The sequence below is a fragment of the Conger conger genome, chromosome 7 (genome assembly GCF_963514075.1).
Source record: "Conger conger chromosome 7, fConCon1.1, whole genome shotgun sequence".
NCBI classification, from domain to species: Eukaryota; Metazoa; Chordata; class Actinopteri; order Anguilliformes; family Congridae; genus Conger; species Conger conger.
Genome location: NC_083766.1, coordinates 14,758,922 through 14,778,332, shown reverse-complemented (window position 1 = coordinate 14,778,332; position 19,411 = coordinate 14,758,922). Strand labels below are relative to the sequence as shown.

The 19,411-nt window shown below is 44.4% G+C and overlaps 1 protein-coding gene across 7 annotated transcripts in view; it reads right to left on the bottom strand.

Annotated features, from left to right (window-relative positions):
* Positions 1 to 1,573: 1,573 nt before the first annotated feature.
* Positions 1,574 to 19,411, bottom strand: part of LOC133132361 (phosphatidylinositol-binding clathrin assembly protein-like) — a 48,588-nt gene continuing 30,750 nt past the window's right edge. For 2 of the 7 annotated variants that reach the window (XM_061247746.1, XM_061247751.1), the window contains 10 exons: positions 17,379 to 17,512; positions 15,513 to 15,613; positions 14,779 to 14,889; positions 13,406 to 13,537; positions 10,999 to 11,029; positions 10,590 to 10,752; positions 9,864 to 9,887; positions 7,058 to 7,114; positions 6,535 to 6,651; positions 1,574 to 3,876 (listed from right to left, as the gene is read on the bottom strand). In XM_061247746.1, the coding sequence (XP_061103730.1) occupies positions 3,862 to 3,876; positions 6,535 to 6,651; positions 7,058 to 7,114; positions 9,864 to 9,887; positions 10,590 to 10,752; positions 10,999 to 11,029; positions 13,406 to 13,537; positions 14,779 to 14,889; positions 15,513 to 15,613; positions 17,379 to 17,512 (885 nt within the window). In that variant the 3' untranslated portion in view covers positions 1,574 to 3,861. The remainder of the gene's footprint in view (positions 3,877 to 6,534; positions 6,652 to 7,057; positions 7,115 to 9,863; positions 9,888 to 10,589; positions 10,753 to 10,998; positions 11,030 to 13,405; positions 13,538 to 14,778; positions 14,890 to 15,512; positions 15,614 to 17,378; positions 17,513 to 19,411) is intronic. The other 5 variants (XM_061247750.1, XM_061247748.1, XM_061247749.1 and 2 more) reach the window with 5 other exon arrangements.

The following is a 19,411-nucleotide window of genomic DNA, read 5'->3' as shown; positions in this document are numbered from 1 at the left end:
CCCTGTTTCACTGTGCATTCCAGTGCAGGAGTTGAGATCCAGGCACCACCTGCTCAGAACAACCTAGCTGTACAATACATCAAAGGAAGCTGACAGATGAGCCAGGCAGGCTCTTGCAGTGGATGCTGAGTGTCAACAGAAAGGATCGGAACACCAAGACGTTACAACAGGGGATGGGGACGGTGTAGGAAACTCAGTCACCAACAGAGGGCACTGCAGATGCAAATATAGAGATCCCATATGGATATTTAAAAAATCCATAACGTGACTAGGAACTGCACATCAGCCCAGGTGGAGCAGCAGATGTATATGGCCGATAAATGGGGTGACCTGAATGACGTTGATGTGTACGGTCAGGCTGGCTGAAACCGGCTGGTTCTTTGACGGATATTGACTAGACTGGGCCCTTGTCATTCTTAACTCTCGGACCGGAAAAGGCCTGAGGCTCCAGCCCCCTCCCTCCCACCCCTCCCCCAACTCTTTTCCAAAAGCAGTCATCTGAAAGCCTGATGACAACACCCGCACTTCACAAATTAACCTGACTACATACAATAACATGCACCCCCGGATTAAAAAAATAATACAAATACAACACTAACCATGCACTCAAAGACGGAGGTTTCCTACAGTCTCCATGGCCCTGGTAGCTTTGTGCTTTCTCATCTCCGCCAGCGCTATATACAACCTCCACAACACAGACAGTAGGGAATCCATGCAAAAAAAAAAAGGTGAGAAACTCGTCAAATACCTAAAAGTCAAAAGCTCCCAGATTGACTGACGTGTCGGTTTCCTCCCAAGGGCCTCAAACGTTCTACCTGCTGCCACCAAATCGTTTCTCTGCACGAAAATCTATCGCCTACCCAAGACATTAACATAAGAGGTGGTGTGGTGGCCATGAGGATGAGATGGAACTGGTCGACTTCCTGTCAAGAACAAAGGTCCCAGGAATGGACGCGGGTACAGTTACTGCACCAATGTAAAAAAAAATGGAGGAAAGGACTTGGCTCACAGATTGATGGAACGGGATGGTCCAAAGGCAGACAAGAGACGGCTTGAACATATCGAGAACTACCTACCGGACAGAGGACAGTTCAGACACATAAACAGCACAGTACTACTCACCATTTACTACAACTGGTCATGTGCACACAAGCCAATGACTGACATCTGGCCCTGTGGGACACCGACGCCTCACTGGGGAGGATTACCCTGTTTAAATCTGATTTAAGTTTAAATTCATCGCTTCTTGGCTTTCAATTATCCTTAACTGCATTCAAAAACAGCACAGAATATGCAATTCTGTACTGTGTTTGTGTTTCCCTAAAAATAATCCCCAAGGTGGGGGCAATTCCCCTCACAACATCGCAGCAGCTAGAATTCAGTTTTGTGCAGTTCTGTTCATCTCTCCATTTCTTACTTTCTCTTTTTGTGCTAAACTCTGTACAACAGTGACGCTGGCACATAACGGATCTAGGTTCGACTGACACACATCAACAGCGACAATGACATAAGCACACCCAGCCCTCCCTTACAAGTCTCTCCCCCCACCCCCCCCCCCCCCCCCCACCCTTACTCTCACTAACCCTCCAACTTTATAAGTTGGAAAAATCCACCCGAGTCTGCTCTGACAGACGGTTCATTGAAGGGTACTAATCGGTCTAGACCCAGCGCGAATCCAAACCGGGAGCTCACGTCCGACTCGCATCCGTTTTGGCAGCACAATACGTTGGCCAAGTCTGGTTCAGGTAAACAAGGAAGCGTGCACACCCACTTATTACCCAGAAGCCCCTGCTTTGACCTTACGGCTGTGACTGCAGCGCTCACCGCGGCCGAACTCATGCTTTCTGCCGAGAGCCGAGCGGGGGGGGGGGGGGGGGGGGGTGTTTGCCGACTCGGTGAACTTCTCACAGTGAAACTCCCTCAAATGCTCCCCAAGTCATGGTGGAGCCTTGAGAGGAGATGGCCGCTGCACTGCAGTGGGCCCGCAGACTGAGCAGCTGCCACAGAGACGTGGGGTGTGGTTGTAGTGCCGCTGGACCCGGGGCGACCGGGAAGAAGACATGCGGTTCTGCTACTGCTAACAGCAGGCGGACCCTTCCAGGGCCCGGAAACAAATAAAGCACATTTCGCATCTCAGCTGGGCTTTACCTGAACTTCCAGAATAGCAAAGGGACAAAGTTCAAAAATCTAATCACAACTGGCACCTTCTCCCCCTACCCCTTATACTCACCAATATGGCAGCTTTTTAATGACTCAAAATTGAAGTTAGATTTAACTTTTAGTCATTTCATGAAGTCAGGTGAGCATTTGTACACAAAAATGCACGCAATATTATAATAATAATAATAATAACCGTAGCAAATTATATGAATATTTTATCGTCATCGTATGACTGATGTGGCAAGACCATCCACAGGCTCCACTCCACCAATGCACCATTAGACAGGAGCAGCAGGGCACGTCTCCACACTACAAACACAGGAAAATCATTATTTACAAATTCAAATGGGAAAATACTTTCTCTAACTGAATGATTCAGTTAATAAATGGTCATATTTCAGTACTGGCGTTTGGAGAAACGGAGACATTCTGTGGCGACTGAAAGTGAGGTTTCAGCCAGGTTTCAGCTCACGCACATCGCCCATCTACCATACCGGTAAACACCCCCACGACGCTGACGATAGCTGGCGAGAAACAGCGACAAACTTCAACTCCACTCTGGACACATAAAAATTGACAGCGCAGCGTTGGTAAACTAGTAAACTAGGAGAGCCATCTCAGACAATATCTCAGGCTGATAATTCAATATGGGGGGGGGGGGGGGGCAGTGGGAAATGTAACTGGAATTTGGCAGGCACACTCACATGCATGCACACACAGGGACTAACTGATCAAGGCTGATTCACCACCATGCAGACCACAGCTCCCATTCTGACCAGGCTGAGGGTCAGGACAAGATTCCTTCACTTACACACTAGCATGCGCACGCGCACACAGACTTACTAATAAAGTGCTCAAAGGTACAAAGCACCGATTCAGATAGCAAAACCTTTTCCCTACCTGAATTAAAAAAACAAAAAACAAATGCTTATCTCATCAACACACATGTAATGTGCACAGTAAACTGAAATGTTTGGATTTGAGGCGAGAGGTGTTGGACGAAAACGCTTGGGAGAAAAGTGGCGTGGACGGATCGATTCAAAAGCTCAAGGACAGACGAGACCGACCGGCTGAGAGGCGCAAGATGAACCTCACGGGCCTCGTATGTGGCCAGACCCATCTGTACGATGAACAGAGTCCTTAGCTAGGTTAAATCTTCTTGACAGTGACCAAAAGTGCTCACGAACAATCACAGTAACAGACGCATCCATAGAAACAAGACGGCGTGGAAACGACATTGGGGCCCGAACCTCCGCAACTTCTCAAAAACAGGGGAGGGCGGAGGAAGATAGACTAGAAAAAGTAAAATGCAAAAGAAAAGCTTCAACCAAGTTCTTCAGTGCGTTTTTGCGATGGACCCTCTCTAAATCTCAAGACAACAGCGTACCCATGCAGAGCCCCCCCACGCTAGCCCGAAACGGAGGAAATGTAAATCCAGTTTAGCTGGTGTGAGGGGGGCAGTTGGCCAGCCGTGTCACGGGCAGGGCAGGGGCGCCGTGTTTCACGCATGGATGACAAGCGCTGGAACGGTAATGACACAAACGTATCTTCAGTCCGTGCGCACTTTTCTTTTCCGGTCTCCGTCTCTCTTCTCTCTCCCTGTATTTGGCGTTGGTTTGCTTTGTCTTCTTTGCTCGCTCGTTTTGTTGAGGGGAGGGGGGTGATTTGCCATGACCTTTGGCGCGACGCCCTTCGCCGGTACTACATGAACTGCATCTGTAATGAGAGAGCAAACATGGCCGTTCGTTTAATGGGAGGCTTACAAAGAGGGACGGGCATGTAAAACCCTGACAACAGGTACGGCTGTTGGGATAAAATGAGGGTTCTGAAATGCCACCTGCTGATTTATGGTTTAACTTTCAGACCAAATTCAGACACAAGAAATCACACAAGGCGAATCAAGCTAGGAGTTACGAGCTGATAGACAATGAAGACCACTGAAGCCATTGCCCTCCAGGACCAGGGCTGGGGACCCCTGCCCGAGATGAAAGGAAATTTAAAAGCATGTGCACACCAGCCCTCATAAGTGAAAAAGCACAGCGATTACAAGAGAGCAATTCGACAATAGCGATCTTTACATGTTCTTTAAAAAAATGGTCCAAAATTGGTCCGTGGTTCTGAATGTGTCAATCAGCCCTTGTTGTGGCACACACTGCCCCTTCGCTAACAGCATGAGCAACACTGAGCATTTAAAGGCTAGGTCGACCTGCTAGATTCTGCTGAACAAGTACAGGACCGGCAGAAACATTAAAGTAATAAGTTTTACTTATTAGCACCTGTGAAACTGTTAACCTGGGTCAAATATACCCAGGACGTTAGGTTGAGGTTTTCAGAATCATTGCTATCCTTGGGTTTATGGACCCCCCTCTTCAGTTCAGAAGGCAGGTTTTTGACGGGATTTAAGTAGGAGAAATGGCAAAGGTGCCAATAATTCTGGAACCCACTCTAGACACATGATAATTAAGGCATGAGGGGAACAAATAAAGTGAATATTTTTTTAATACAGTAGATTGATATTCATTGTTTTGAACTGACTATTAGTATGAATCTTTCTTACTATTCAAAGAAACCAAATGGACAATAACACAAAGCAAATACAGAAGACAAACAAAACAAGAACCCATTTTACATTGGGGCTAGTCACTAGTTATGAAATACATTTCGTAACAGTGTCATTCCTCTTCCGTAAGTTTAATGCAAGTTAATGTGACTCAAACCGAACACAAGGGTTAAAAATCTGATTGATTCAGGTAGCTTTGTAACGTAAACTCTACAGTGCATCTGAAAAGTATTCACAGCGCTTCACTTTTCCCACATTTTGTTATGTTACAGCCTTATTCCAAAATGGAATAAATTCATTTTTTTCCTCAAAATTCTACACACAACACCCCATAATGACAACATGAAAGAAGTTTTTTTGAAATTTTTGCAAATTTATTTAAAATAAAAAACTAAGAAATCACATGTACATAAGTATTCACAGACTTTGCCATGAAGCTCAAAATTGAGCTCAGGTGCATCCTGTTTCCACTGATCAACCTTGAGATGTTTCTACAGCTTAATTGGAGTCCACCTGTGGTAAATTCAGTTGATTGGACAAAGGCACACACCTGTCTATATAAGGTCCCACAGTTGACAGTGCATGTCGGAGCACAAACCAAGCATGAAGTCAAAGGAATTGTCTGTAGACCTCCGAGACAGGGTTGTCTCGAGGCACAAATCTGGGGAAGGGTACAGAAAAAGTTCGGAACCACCAGGACTCTTCCTAGAGCTGGCCGCCCGTCTAAACTGAGCAATCGGGGGAGAAGGGCCTTAGTCAGGGAGGTGACCAAGAACCCGATGGTCACTCTGTCAGAGCTCCAGCGTTCCTCTGTGCAGAGAAGAGAACCTTCCAGAAGGACAACCATCTCTGCAGCAATCCACCAATCAGGCCTGCATGGTAGAGTGGCCAGACGGAAGCCACTCCTTAGTAAAAGGCACATGGCAGCCCGCCTGGAGTTTGCCAAAAGGCACCTGAAGGACTCTCAGACCATGAGAAACAAAATTCTCTGGTCTGATGAGACAAAGATTGAACTCTTTGGCGTGAATGCCAGGCGTCAATGTTTGGAGGAAACCAGGCACCGCTCATCACCTGGCCAATACCATCCCTACAGTGAAGCATGGTGGTGGCAGCATCATGCTGTGGGGATGTTTTTCAGCGGCAGGAACTGGGAGACTAGTCAGGATTGAGGGAAAGATGAATGCAGCAATGTACAGAGACATCCTGGATGAAAACCTGCTCCAGAGCGCTCTTGACCTCAGACTGGGGCGATGGTTCATCTTTCAGCAGGACAACGACCCTAAGCACACAGCCAAGATATCAAAGGAGTGACTTCAGGACAACTCTGCGAATGTCCTTGAGTGGCCCAGCCAGAGCCCAGACTTGAATCCGATTGAACATCTCTGGAGAGATCTGAAAATGGCTGTGCACCGACGCTCCCCATCCAACCTGATGGAGCTTGAGAGGTGCAGCAAAGAGGAATGGGCGAAACTGCCCAAAGATAGGTGTGCCAAGCTTGTGGCATCATATACAAAAAGACTTGAGGCTGTAATTGCTGCCAAAGGTGCATCAACAAAGTATTGAGCAAAGGCTGTGAATACTTATGTACATGTGATTTCTTAGTTTTTTATTTTTAATAAATTTACAAAAAAAAAAAAAAAACTTCTTTCCTGTTGTCATTATGGGGTGTTGTGTGTAGAATTCTGAGGAAAAAAATGAAACATAACAAAATGTGGGAAAAGTGAAGCGCTGTGAATACTTTCCGGATGCACTGTATATTCTATTTTTCGGCTTCTTGGGTGTGTGATACCATGGTCACGGGCAGCTGGACTAACCTGGGCTCCAGGAATGGGGGCAAAGGGATTGGTGGGTCTAAGAACAGGCTGGTTGTACATCATGGGCTGAGGCGCCATCACTGGGACTCCGCCCAACTGCCCCATCTGTGGTGGGAGCTGAGAGAGGGAGACAGGGTCAGCTGGGAAGACACCGGGGAGAGATGTCTGATCAAGCGATCGCTCATTTGTCTGGGCCGTCTGGGCCGTTCCAATGTGCAGATTCTCAAGCTGATTAAAGCACCTTTTCCCATCAACATGAAATCTAACAGACAAAAGTCCCGGGTTGTGTCTACAGGCTAGATGGCGGCCGTTACGATCTAATAAATCAGATTTGTTTATTTATTTATTTTAAATCGGCAGGAAAATACAGGTTTTATTTGTTTGCAAATCGGGCAAGCCACTTAGGGAAATTGAGCCAGCGGGTTGAGAACACACACTGGGCAAGGCATCTGAGGGGCTGCTAACACGGACGGGTGAACGGAAGGTAGAGACGGTGTGATAGGGGGGCAGAGTTTAAGCTCACCATTCCATACACAGGCACTTGAGGTGTCGTCATGGGAAAAGCCATCGGAGCCGGGGCCTGGGGTGATGGGGAGGACACTGTTAATACAGCTGCTTTCCAAAAGACCGGCACAATCCTGTACATTACTGTATGCAAAACATATCAAAACAATTCAGAAGCTATTTGGCTCCATCCACGTAGACAAAGGATAGAGCTGAAAACAGCAGAGCTAGGTAGGCCCCATGCTGATACTAGTCTGTGTGACAACTGGTTCACTTCAGGTTGGGTTTTTTACACCAAGGTTATACTTCCAGAGGTTGTACATACACTGCATATCAAAAGTTTTAGTACACCCACAATCTTCAGGTTCTTACTGATATTTAAACAGTTAAATGACCGCAAATCCAAATGCAAATCTAAAATCCAAACCTTTCCAGCAATACCTGCTGAGCATGTCCGTGCCATTCTTTCCACAAAGGAAGTCGAATGTGGTTGTGAAAAGCTAACACTGCTGTACAAGTCATAGATGTGTTGCACTTGTGGGTTGCTTCTCCTTGACCTTTCATTACAATCTGTCCCAAACTAGCTCAACGAGGTTTAAATCTGGAGACCGGGAGGCCATTCCATCCTGTTCTTTTCCCCTTAAGTCACTCTGACACAGCTTCAATGTTATTTTGGGTCATTATCGTGCTGTATGATGAATGGCTGACCAGTTAGTCATAGACCAGATGGCACCGCTTTGTGCCAAAGAATGTAATAGTAATACTGAAGGTTCAGTCACTGTGCAGGTTGCTGACTTTAGCACCAGCAAAACCCCCACACCATTACAGTCCCTCCTCCATGTTTGACCGGCGGTGTGACCCACTAAGAACCAGCTTTAGCAACAGTTCTCTTAATGATACTCGACCTTTCAAAGGCACATCAGGAAGTCTCTTCTTCACAGTTGATACTGGGACTTGTTTACATTGGTTAGAGTTCAGCTGTGCTTGAACTTCAGAAGCCCCTGTGAGAGAAGCTCCAGTCCCTCAGAAACTTGCCCCTGGACTACACTGAGTTTTATATGGAGAATCTCCCTCTATCTGTCTCTATGAAACGGTCCTATTAAACAATTAAACAAACAAAATAACAAACCTGTCTTTTCCATATGTTTTGGAAAATTATTAAACACTTAAAACCACTAAACTTTACTGGACAAATTAAACAATTAAACAAAATGGCACCACAAGCCACAATATCCCAAAATGAGCCACGCAACTTCAATTTCACAACTTCCCCACAGGATTTTCGGTCAGCTTCGGTCTAGGTGTTGACAAACCTTTGCACCCGACAGTATGGAACTGTGTTAGCCAACACCTTGACCAACATTTAGGTCGCTATCCTGTGAAGTAAAAGCTTATTTTGTGCCATGTGGTTATTCACAGAAGTTAAACTGCTGAAAATTTCACGAAAAACACAAATTTGGGAGGTAGTGTATAAACAGATAGCATTTGTTCACAATATTAGTTTTCATAATCTTAAAATACCCCTTACATTGCTCTTTTGTGTTAATGCGCATGTTGCTTGCATACAGTATGTAAAATGCTTTAATCATTAAAAATTATTCACACAACTTACAGTAACACGTTAACAGTTCTCATAAGACAAAACTTCATGCACATGGGAGAATTACTAGGATGCCTTCGTTTAGCACTGACCAAATAATGTAAATGCAATATTCAAGTAACCATGTACAGTATATGGTAATAAGGTTTTGGTTCATCCTTTCATGAATCATGCCATAATCAGAATATGATCATAACCGGGAAATGGATTGTTATTCGGAATATGGTGTTCATGTAAATGTGGTCATTGTAAAGTTGGAAGATCATCAGGAACCCCTAATATCTAACATTCATTGCACCGCACACAAATGTCTGGGCCACTTGAAAACACATAAAAAATTATTTAAAAAATAATTTCATCAAATTCATAAAAAAAAGAAAAGAAAAAGTAATTGATGGGAACTATCCATTCAAGGTATATATTGCGGGTTACTTCAATGTTGCAAGTATTTATACAGTGTGCTGAAGTATAGCCATTAATACTTTTACAATAACAATACAATGTCACTGTTAAAAGCCCTCTTGCATGCAATAAAGTGTAGTACTAACTTCCCCATTTCCAGTTTTAGAAAATGGCTGCTCTGTTACATATAGTAAGCCATTGTGAGATAAGCCATTGGAATGTGTCAGTTTTGTGTGTTATTTAATACCCAATAAGCTTTTATGAATGTGAATATAAAATGTAATAAATAGTTTCATGGCGTTAAAGTGCCACTTCCTCCATTTACTGAAAAATAGCTCCTTTTTTATTCCTGTTGCTAAATACTGCTTTCGCTACGCTATTGCTCCCTAGTGGCCAAAGAACCCGGCTGCCTGTTTCATATCATGAATACAAAAATCCTCTGGAGCTTCCTTTCGTCTCTGTGAATTTCCTGTCGCTTCCTTTTCCCAACCACTTCCCATGAACACACAGCTAAACGATTGACCAAATCCACAGCACTGCACTGGCGGTTTTCGAGTTTGGTGTTATGCTGCTTTGACTTTCATTTAGGACCGTGCTCACACGCTACAAGTCATGCCATTTTGAATTGCAATAATGACGACAGCAGTAACACTATGGAAATAGGGGGCCGGTGTCAAGTGCTCATTGTGAGTTGTGAAACGTTAGTAAAAGCACCAAGCATTTCACCCAATCGACCAAGCAGACTATACTGTGCATCTTTAAAGTGAATTTAAAGTTTTACCACATTACACATACAGGCAGAGGAAATGTTTGGAGTACTTACATAACCAGTATAGATCATTCCATTCTGCCATGTTACAAAAACAAGGAGGAAAAGAGAAGGGGGAGAGATGGAGACAAAGATATAAAGGGAGTGAGTCAGCGAACGCAAGGGAAATGGCAAGAAAAAAATTAAACAGAAGATTTGTGCCAAAATCAAATGGGTAACAAGCAGGTAGAAGCAGTCAGGCATGCACTGATAAGGGCAAAGTCACACTGAGAATAGGTAGTCACAGCACGTCGCTGTTAGGAAGAAATGTAAGAAAAGGTTCTGAAGTGCATCCCATTCCCACTGGTTATAGCAAGAGCAAGAGTTTCAGTTCATTACAGGGAGCGCAAAGACAATGAGGTAAGGGAACAAGCCCCTTCTAGTCAATGTGAATACTAAATAACATTGTTTTTTCAAGACTAGAAACCCTTAGAACCTTAGACATACAGTATTAATGGGCCGTTCTGATAAGACTTCACTAAACTACGGTTTTTATTGGACGCTTACAACCATTAGTTTTTATGTCCAATAAAACCAAAATTTCGTATTTATTACGTAGCTGGAATTCTCAACTCTTTTACATTACAATAATCTTACACGAATGAATAACTGAACTAAAGCAGCAGCATTATATGCCAGAACCATTTCCTGAAACGTGAGAGAACTGAGGGGACCAGTGAAGGTCGCGCAACGGGTGACCGGACGGTTCCGCAGAAGGAAGGCGGCGCGTCTGAACCTCACCATCTGCGGCATGGGCATGGGGGCGGGGCCCATGGGGGCGGGGTTCCAAGCTGTGGTGGTGCTCATGGTTTTTGTCTGCCAGTTCGTGCCGCCAGTCAGCTTCTTCTCTCCCGGCTGCGTCCACTGCATGTCCGGCCTGAACGCAGGCACGCAGAACGGCAAAATGCACCGCGCAAATCCAGAGACCAATTAATTAACGAACCTCAGAGGGTGCAGCTGAGCACCGTTTCACATGAAGGTCTGTGTACTCGGCTGATATATACACGTATACATCCTCAAAACAAATGGTTAATTTATAATAATAATCGATGTAAAAGCACCATTCACACAAAGATAATGTATGGCTTTGTTTTGAGGATGCTTCAGTGGAATATAAAGGCAATACATAAAGATGGAGTCAAATACTTACTTTTTAGCTGGTGTGCCTCCAAACTGCAGGTCTGAGTGGAGAAAAATAAATAAATAAATTCAGCATGACACTTAATGGAGCCTGTCTGAGTTCGTCGTCTTCCTCCTCCTCCTCCTCCTCCTCCTCCTAGTGCTGGCAGGTGTTTGATTAAGCTTTGTGGTCCACCTGTATTCATCTAGACTGAGTGGGCTGTGGGAGGGGTGTGTGGCAGGAGGATGATGATGATGATGATGGTGATGATGGCTGCTATAATCACGCACCTTTTTCCATTTAAGTTTAACAGACACCCTTCTCAAGATAAACCCAAACAGAGGATCTATTTTAGCATGCAATTCAATCTTGCTCCATGAAAGATTCCAATCACTTATTTTTTTCAGAAAGCCTGACGTTATGATCGACAAGAAGCGAGGACATTTAATTTGCCTAATTCATGTTTTTTAGATTTCCCCCGTCTTCCCTTCTTTTTCTTGCCATTTTTCCTAACCTCTCCTGATGGGTGGAGCGAGGAGTAGATAAGAGCAAGAAGGAGAAAAGAGATTAGAAGCATAAGCGATTGGAATGAGCCCACAGCCATCAATTCCTTCAGCAAAAATAAATTGCCCGGTCCAGATGGCTACACAGCTGATTTGTATCAGACATTACAAGAAATAATCGCGCCACAATCACTAGAAGCCTATAAGAATATGGTCAATTGGACAATCATCAACAGCTAATAATCTTTAATATCAATCATAATACAGTGGATAGAAAATGAATACACTCGCCATCAAAGTTTTTACAAGTTGTTGCGTCATGGCCTGTATATTTCATGGATTAAAATGGGACTTAATTTGCACTGACCCAAAATATACAACATATTTAAGCATACACCGCCCGAGTCAATACTTGGTGAAAGCACCTTTGGCAGCAACTCCAGTTACCAGTCTTTTTGGGTAGCTCTGCACAAGGTTAAGCACACCAGGATTTGAAGATCTTACTCCTTTTTGCACAACTGTTCAAGCTGGGAGAGGTTTGCTGGTTTTTGCTGAGGGAGAGCAACCTTCAAATCATTCCACAGATTTTCAACTGGGTTAAAGTCGGGGCTTTAACTTGGCCACTCCAGCACATCTGCCTTGTTCTTTGCAAGCCACTCCATGGCAGCTTTGGCCTTGTGCTTTGGGTCATTGTCCTGCTGGAATATAGCCCCGTATTTGGCTTCATCCATCCTCCCTTCAATTTTGACAAATTCCCCAGTCCCTTTAGATTATATTTTGGTTTCATCTGGCCACAAAACCTTCTGCCAGTTTGTTGCAGGTTCCTCAAGGTGTTTTTTTCCACAAATTTTGGGCCTCCAGATGGATCTTTTTGAGAAACAGCCTGCTACCCTTCCATACAGGCTAGATGTGTGCAATATTTTTGATACAGTGTATTGTGTCCCTCTGTTGGTCATGAAACCCTGTTGATCTTTCAAGGTTGCCATTGGATTTTTTCATAATTCCCTTTTCACTTTGAAATGGCTAGGTATTGTGTGTAAAATATATAGAGTGATTGCATTTAATTCAAATAATCCAAATTTTTTTTATGGGGGGAGTATTCCTTTTCTATCCACTGTATACTGCTCAAAAAAGGCCAATCACACTCATGACCCACCAACCAACTATAAAGTATTAAGATACTTACCCTCCCTCTACCGCAAATATCAAAATGTATACACCAAACAAAACAGGCCTTATGAAAAATTGATTCTCCTCAGGAACAACACCAGGAAACTGTTCATCCATATTCATTTAGCAAAACAGTCACACCTTAATGCAGCAGTAGACTGTACCCTAGACACTGAAAAAGCATTTCTAATGGAATATACCTACTAACAATACTTGCTTCACATGGAATAAGGAACATATGAACAAGAACATTTTATTCTTCATGGCATGTGTAGCTATGCCTGACATAATGAGTGTAAATAATCCCATCAATAGCACATAATTAAGAAAATTTAGCAGCTTGTTAATGTTCTGGGATTGCAGTTGCGGTTGGAACGAAAACCAGCATACACAGTGGGGCCCCAGGACTGAGTGTGAGAACCACTGCTCTAAGAAAATCCAGCAGTCGCATATGGAGAAAACAACGATCAACAGTGGTGTCGGACTGTAACATATCAAACATAATTTTAAAGACAAAGTGTGAACAGATGTGAATTTTTTACTGCTGGTGATATCAACTTCAAAAAATAAAGGGAGCCAAGGTAAGGTAACGATGTGAGTGTGTAAGTGCGAGGCAAGTAGAGAAACATTGTAGAGAAACATTAACAAATGTATAACATTTATACATTTTTATCCACAAAAATAATCCTAAAAAGGAGGAGGTTCGCTGCTGTCTTGATTAGCGTAATATTTTGGCAGACACTTCCACATTCGACGGTACTCACTGCCCACAAGGCTGGCCAGGGAGGAGTCCAGGTCGCTGGCCAGCAGCTTGCCCCCAGGGTGCAGTGACATGGGTGGGGCCTGGTTCTGCATGGGCACTGAGGGCTTCAGGAGGTCCCCTGCCAGGTCCGAACCTGAGCGGGGAGGAAGAGCGCCAGGGTCACACACCCAGACAAGGCAGGGCACTGTACAGCCATGCCTGATGAGCAGGACAGTCAAAAGTACCGTCTAATGCTCTCCAAAGTGAATTGATTAGCCGCAGCAAGAAGATGACTTTTCAACCAGGCAGGTCTTCATCAGGTCTATGTGCGTTTCTGTCTCGGTGAATAAATCGAACTGTGTTTGGGATATTTTTCCTCGTTACAATTTACTTTGGACCTATTTACTTAGCACATATTATGTAGCTTGATAAACCTGCACGCTTAACAGGAAGGGAGAGGAAAAGTCATACTAACAGAGAAGAGTTTCTAAACTCAAAGCCCAGGGCAGCATGAGCGCTGACATGAGGGATTAGCGCCATGCAGTCGGAGGGCTGATCGAATGCACTCACGGGCCTGCCACTTACGGTCAGCGGCCTGATTGCTCTCCTTATAAACCGTAACAGGCAATTGTGCAGAGTAATGCTCTCTGAAAACAGCCCCTGTCAAGATTGATTCGGATAATGATGCACCTTACTATGGTGAGCAGTGTGGTAGCTGTGGTGAAAACCCACCTCTCTCACACACACACAACAAAAAAGTATATAAACTATATTTTCACAAATGGCAGTCTGCTTCAGGGTAGTTTTCTGACGGACTGTATTCACAAACTCTGCCTTCCTTCTCAACAAGCAAAAAACAATGAAAATAAAGAAAACAGGCCCACTCACCAGTTAAGGAGAAACACCAGCAGGAAGTACAGATAACCAAACCAGGGAAAAGGAGAGAGAGAGCGAAAGAGAGAGAGAAATGTATTAGTAAAAGTGTGGCTCATTGGGTCTAGTCCTTGGGGGCTTTAAGGGAAGCCAGTGTCATTGTGAAACAGCAGGAAAGTGTGACACTCTGGTTGGGGAAGCACCGCAATCAACACACCGCAATCAAGGTCTGATTGTGTCACAACAGGCTATTTTTGCAAAAAAAAAAAAAAACATGCTGGATTGTTAACCTGAGAAAATAATGCTTTTTCACTGCGCTCCTGAAAAGCTCTTCAGGATAAAAGCCCACATCAACTGCATCATTAGTGCAGGCAACAACAGCTGCAGTCACGCCAGTGAGAAAAGAGTTAGCAACGGCAGAAGAACATTCTCCAGTTAGAAAAGGGCAAGGCCATTGGAGGTATATTATTTTTTTAACAGAGCGCTTGGTTAAGAGCGGTAGAGTTCTTTGACTCCTTTTACCAGATGTGGGTGCCGCATCGGTATTGGCGACTTTACTCCCAAACACGGCATCAAAATCTACACCCATTGAGGGCGGGGGAGCAGTGGGTGGGACGGGATGGATTTCCAGACCTGGTGGAGGGGGGGAGAGAGCAGTCACGACCAGGGCTCCCCCAAATCCACTTCATTCTGCTTACACCTGGCAACCATCTTCTCTACACACAAGCTGCAAAACTCATTCTCTCCCACAGGGATTCTGTCCACTCTTCCCCTCTGCCTGACCTACAGGGCCAAGGGTTCGAGTAGTACTTTTGGCTAATGAGCCGACATAAAGCCATATAAACATTCAGAAATGCTTGTGTAATTAAACCGATTACAGTTCCTGGGTTCTCCGCGTCTGACTCATCGTTCGTTCTGCCGTTCTCCACAGGAAGCACATCCGCTCAGTGTGTAGTGTTAGATACGGAGCTCTTCTGAAGTGTGACAACAGCGAGCAGCTGTGTTCAGCACAAGTGTTCCTGCACTAACAAGGACGCACAAAGACCCTGACACTACAACATCCCCTCCTAATGAACACAGGTACACAACACAAGTACTTTAGCCACACTAAAGTAAATTACCGATGACAAAAAAGACGTAGCCACACAGACAGACGCAAACACACGGACACAGACAGGCACACGAGCAGACACAAACGGGGAGACATGTAGACAGCCCGTCCATGTGAGGGGGTCCGTCAGGTGGGCAGAACTCACCTCCCCAGGCACTGTTAACGGTGGAGATGGTGGGTGTGCTCTGTACGGTGGGGACGAAGGCAGGCTGGAGGTCAAACAGGTCGCTGGTGAGGTTTGGCATGCTGTGGAGGGAAACACAGTGAGGGCTGTTAGACACGGCAACCTCCATTAGCTATGAAACACCAGCCAATGTGCAGAATGGGCCCTCTCTAGTAGAACACAAGCATTACAATGGGGAGGTAAAGCTAAATTCCTGCTGAATTGCATTTCCCCTACTGCTAAATGCTATGCTTGCGCATTTCAGCACCGACAGCAGCAGTGACAATTTCATATAAGCAAATTAAGCATTAAATTGTTCTGCAATCACAAAATGACAAGGCTCCATATCATTAGAGACCAAGAGCACGGTCAGATTTGTGTACCAAAGGCAACAACAAAGATGATGTTATGTATCCTGGGCAGGCCAGTCTCATGGGACATACCAAAACATTCGTACCCAAGGGTTTTTTTCACCCCAATTGCACTTGACATCAGTTGCAGGTTGCCATCAATAGCCTACTGATTACATGAATGTATCATATTTGTAATCAAGTTTAGAAGTTAAAATCATGTCAAGTAGGAGTTTTAAATCACACAAGTTGGGGTGCTAAATGAATGCATACACCACTGCCAGTGGCATTAGGACAATCACTATGAAAGGGAAAGCATCATGGAGATTGCCTATCTTAGCGATCTAAAAACACTAAACAGGACTTGTACAAATTGAAATACATAGCTATATGCTGAATTTGACGGTATTTAAACCATGAAACACATAGTTTGAACCAAGTCTTCAACGCTATGTAGATCGTTACATATGTAGATCGCTCTTGCCGCTCTATTTCATAGGGAGCAGTATACTGGAGGTATCGTTCCTGAAACATCTGCTTTACCTCCATATACTTCAAACAGGAGATTGCGCTAATGCGAAAAGTGGAGATGCCGCCGGCTGACTGGAGTTCTGTCCAGGGACTGGGTGAAAGGAGAGACTGTGCGGAGAGCTTACTCGACCCGCTGGCGATTCCATCTGGGCCAGAAATGGAGGCCAGGCAAAAAAAAATTTTATCTGCTGAGAGGAACTGGGGAGGCAAAAAAGTTGTTCAGTTTTGCTGAAAGGCAAATACAACAGGTGGAGGATGACCCGGAAATTATTCTCCCAGGAAATATTTTATATTCATGAAATCCGCCTGCTCACCTCTCAAAGTAAGCTAGATATGCTATCCTTTTCAGAAACTTGACTTGATAGTTATGTGACAAATTCAAAAATAGAATTTGGAAACCACAGTTATAAGGAAAGACGAGAATCGGTGTGTTCGTAAGCTTGGAAAATTATATTCCAATCAATCCATTTATGGAAACATGTTGCAGATTCTTCCTTTTTCTCAGCCTCAAAGGCTTCATTGACTGCCATTTGCACAACTCTGGTCCTCAAATGCCAATAACAGACTCCAAAGGCAATCAAAAGCCTAGAATCAAGACTAGATACTTTAAAGCTTTCTTATACTTGCACTACGGAAGCAACTGAATACACCAGACTAATCAGCTGAGAAGCCAACTGTCCAATTACTTTTGGTCCCCTAAAATGAAAGGGCTATGTATAAAAAGGGATGCAATTCATACATGGATCAGCCTATGCGGCTATAAATACCCTCAAATTAAAGGTGTGTCTGCAATTTAACCTTATATTCATCGTTTCATAGAGCCAAAAGAGCAGAAATGATCTCACTGTCCAAATACTTAGACTGCAGTGTATTTTACACTGATCAGAGTGATGTACATTCTCTCTCACTCAAATAGACTCTGACAGACAGACAGACACACAGAGACACACACACACGCTCAGTGTACCTGTTGGTAGAGGGGGGAGGGGCAGGGCTGGTGAAGAGGTCCATGCCAGCAGTGGTACCGTTGGCACTGCCCATTGACTGAGTGCTTGGGGACACCGTGGGTGTTTGCAGGCCAATCTCCTTTAGCCGCTGATCCTGCAGGACAAACACAAACACTTACGTCATTCTTAATGACAACAATGTAATGACAACCGGGAATATTCTAATCCCATAGTTTACGCTAAAATTCAAAACAGTCATTTTGTATATTCCAACAATTATAGTCCCAACAATTGGTTGTATGTTGCCTGGATTTTAATTAAGCTTGGCATTGCATCATTTTGAATAATAGTAATGCTATTTTCTGAGTGGAACTGGCTACAGTGCTAGCATTCATTTTTTTCCACGGCAACACACACGTACCCGTATTTCATACAGATTTTATAAAACATTTCCAAAGGTTAAAAATTGGAATTAATGGTGCATTATGGTGTTGATTTAAGCACAAGGGAGGATTTTGGGCAAACCGAGAATAAATGGCAAGCAAGCCATCAACTGCTGTCAGTCAGGTGTGGCTCCTGCACTAGCAGCTTTAGCCTGTGGAGGGAGTCTGTGAGCATTAGAGCAGCAGGACAGAGGGTCTGCAAAGATCATTTTGCTGGGGTCCAGGACTTTAGAATACAGGAGCCACATAATTTCTCTGCACCCAGTTGAGTATGCAGCTCACCTCACATTTCTGGACTGGTTGATAACACTTGGTAAAATGACTCTATTTCATTTGCTTTTTGCCTTGGATAAGATATGGCCCGGCATTCAAATCTGAAATTGACCTGTACTTGCAAGAAAATGTAACTAAAGTTTCCTTTATTTGTCGTGAATAGCACAAGAGTGCAGCCATCTTGGAACAAGCTAGGTTGTGTTCACTGCTCAATGTATTCCTGTTACTAGCCGACTGACCTTCAATGAGCTCAACAATGAATCTTGAGGGAAAAAAACTAAACTGAGTACCCAAGTAATACCCTTTCTCTATTGCCCCCCGGATGCTCAGAGTGTATTACTGAAATGTTCTTTCTTAATTTTTAAAAACCAGCAAATACAGGCCAATCTCAGACTTGAATGCAGGGCCATGTCTTATATCGGGTAAAAAAAACACAGAAGTGAAACAGAATCATTTTACTGCACGTCCCCTTTAATGCAGATTCTGACGCGGGAGCACGCTGCTCTAATTTACACGGTGGAGCCTGTGGTGTCCTGGGCGGCCGGCAGCGTTGGCACAGATGGGAGTGACGCTTGCGATGGCCCCGCTGCAGGAACCAAACATCGCCCGCTCCTCTCCGTGCCCTCAGGGTCTCGCTGACGGGACAGGGGGAAGGCATGCTTCACTAGCTCCTCTGGGGCACGAGACACGATGTTCCCGTTGCTCAGCGACGCTCTTCTCCGCCATTCTTTTTAAGCACTTTACAAACGCTGGCTCTTTTTCCGCATTACGAACAGCGAGGAGGAAAACTAAATATTCAAATAAGCTTTCAACAACAATGGGAAGGATAAACTGATTGAAATCATATTAAGAGAGAAAACACCCCATGGCATTTATTGCTCTCTGGCCTCTCTCCCTCTCTGCAGTTTACAATTGGACTACTGCCAAGTGTGTGTGTGTGTGTGTGTGTGTGTGTGTGTGTGTGTGTGTGTGTGTGTGCATGCGTGCGTGTGTGCCTGGGCGTTTTCTTTACCAGGAACGTCATGGGGGCCAGATATGAGTTAGAGGGTGGTGTCATTGGGGGGAGTGTGGTCTGGGATGAGGATATGCATCACTGCCAGCAGATCATTGCTCTGTGTACGCGTGTGAACTGGTCCATATGGTTTATGAGGCCAATTTACCAGAATACAGCACCAACACTATGGGGACATAATTCCTCAATTCCGACAGTGTAAAATCACTCATGAATGAAGGAATGAACAAGCGAACGAGACCCAAAACTTTATTGTGCCAAAGGAACACGAACCTGAGCATAAACTCAAAAACAATACAGAAAAACATAAAACAAGACAAAAGTG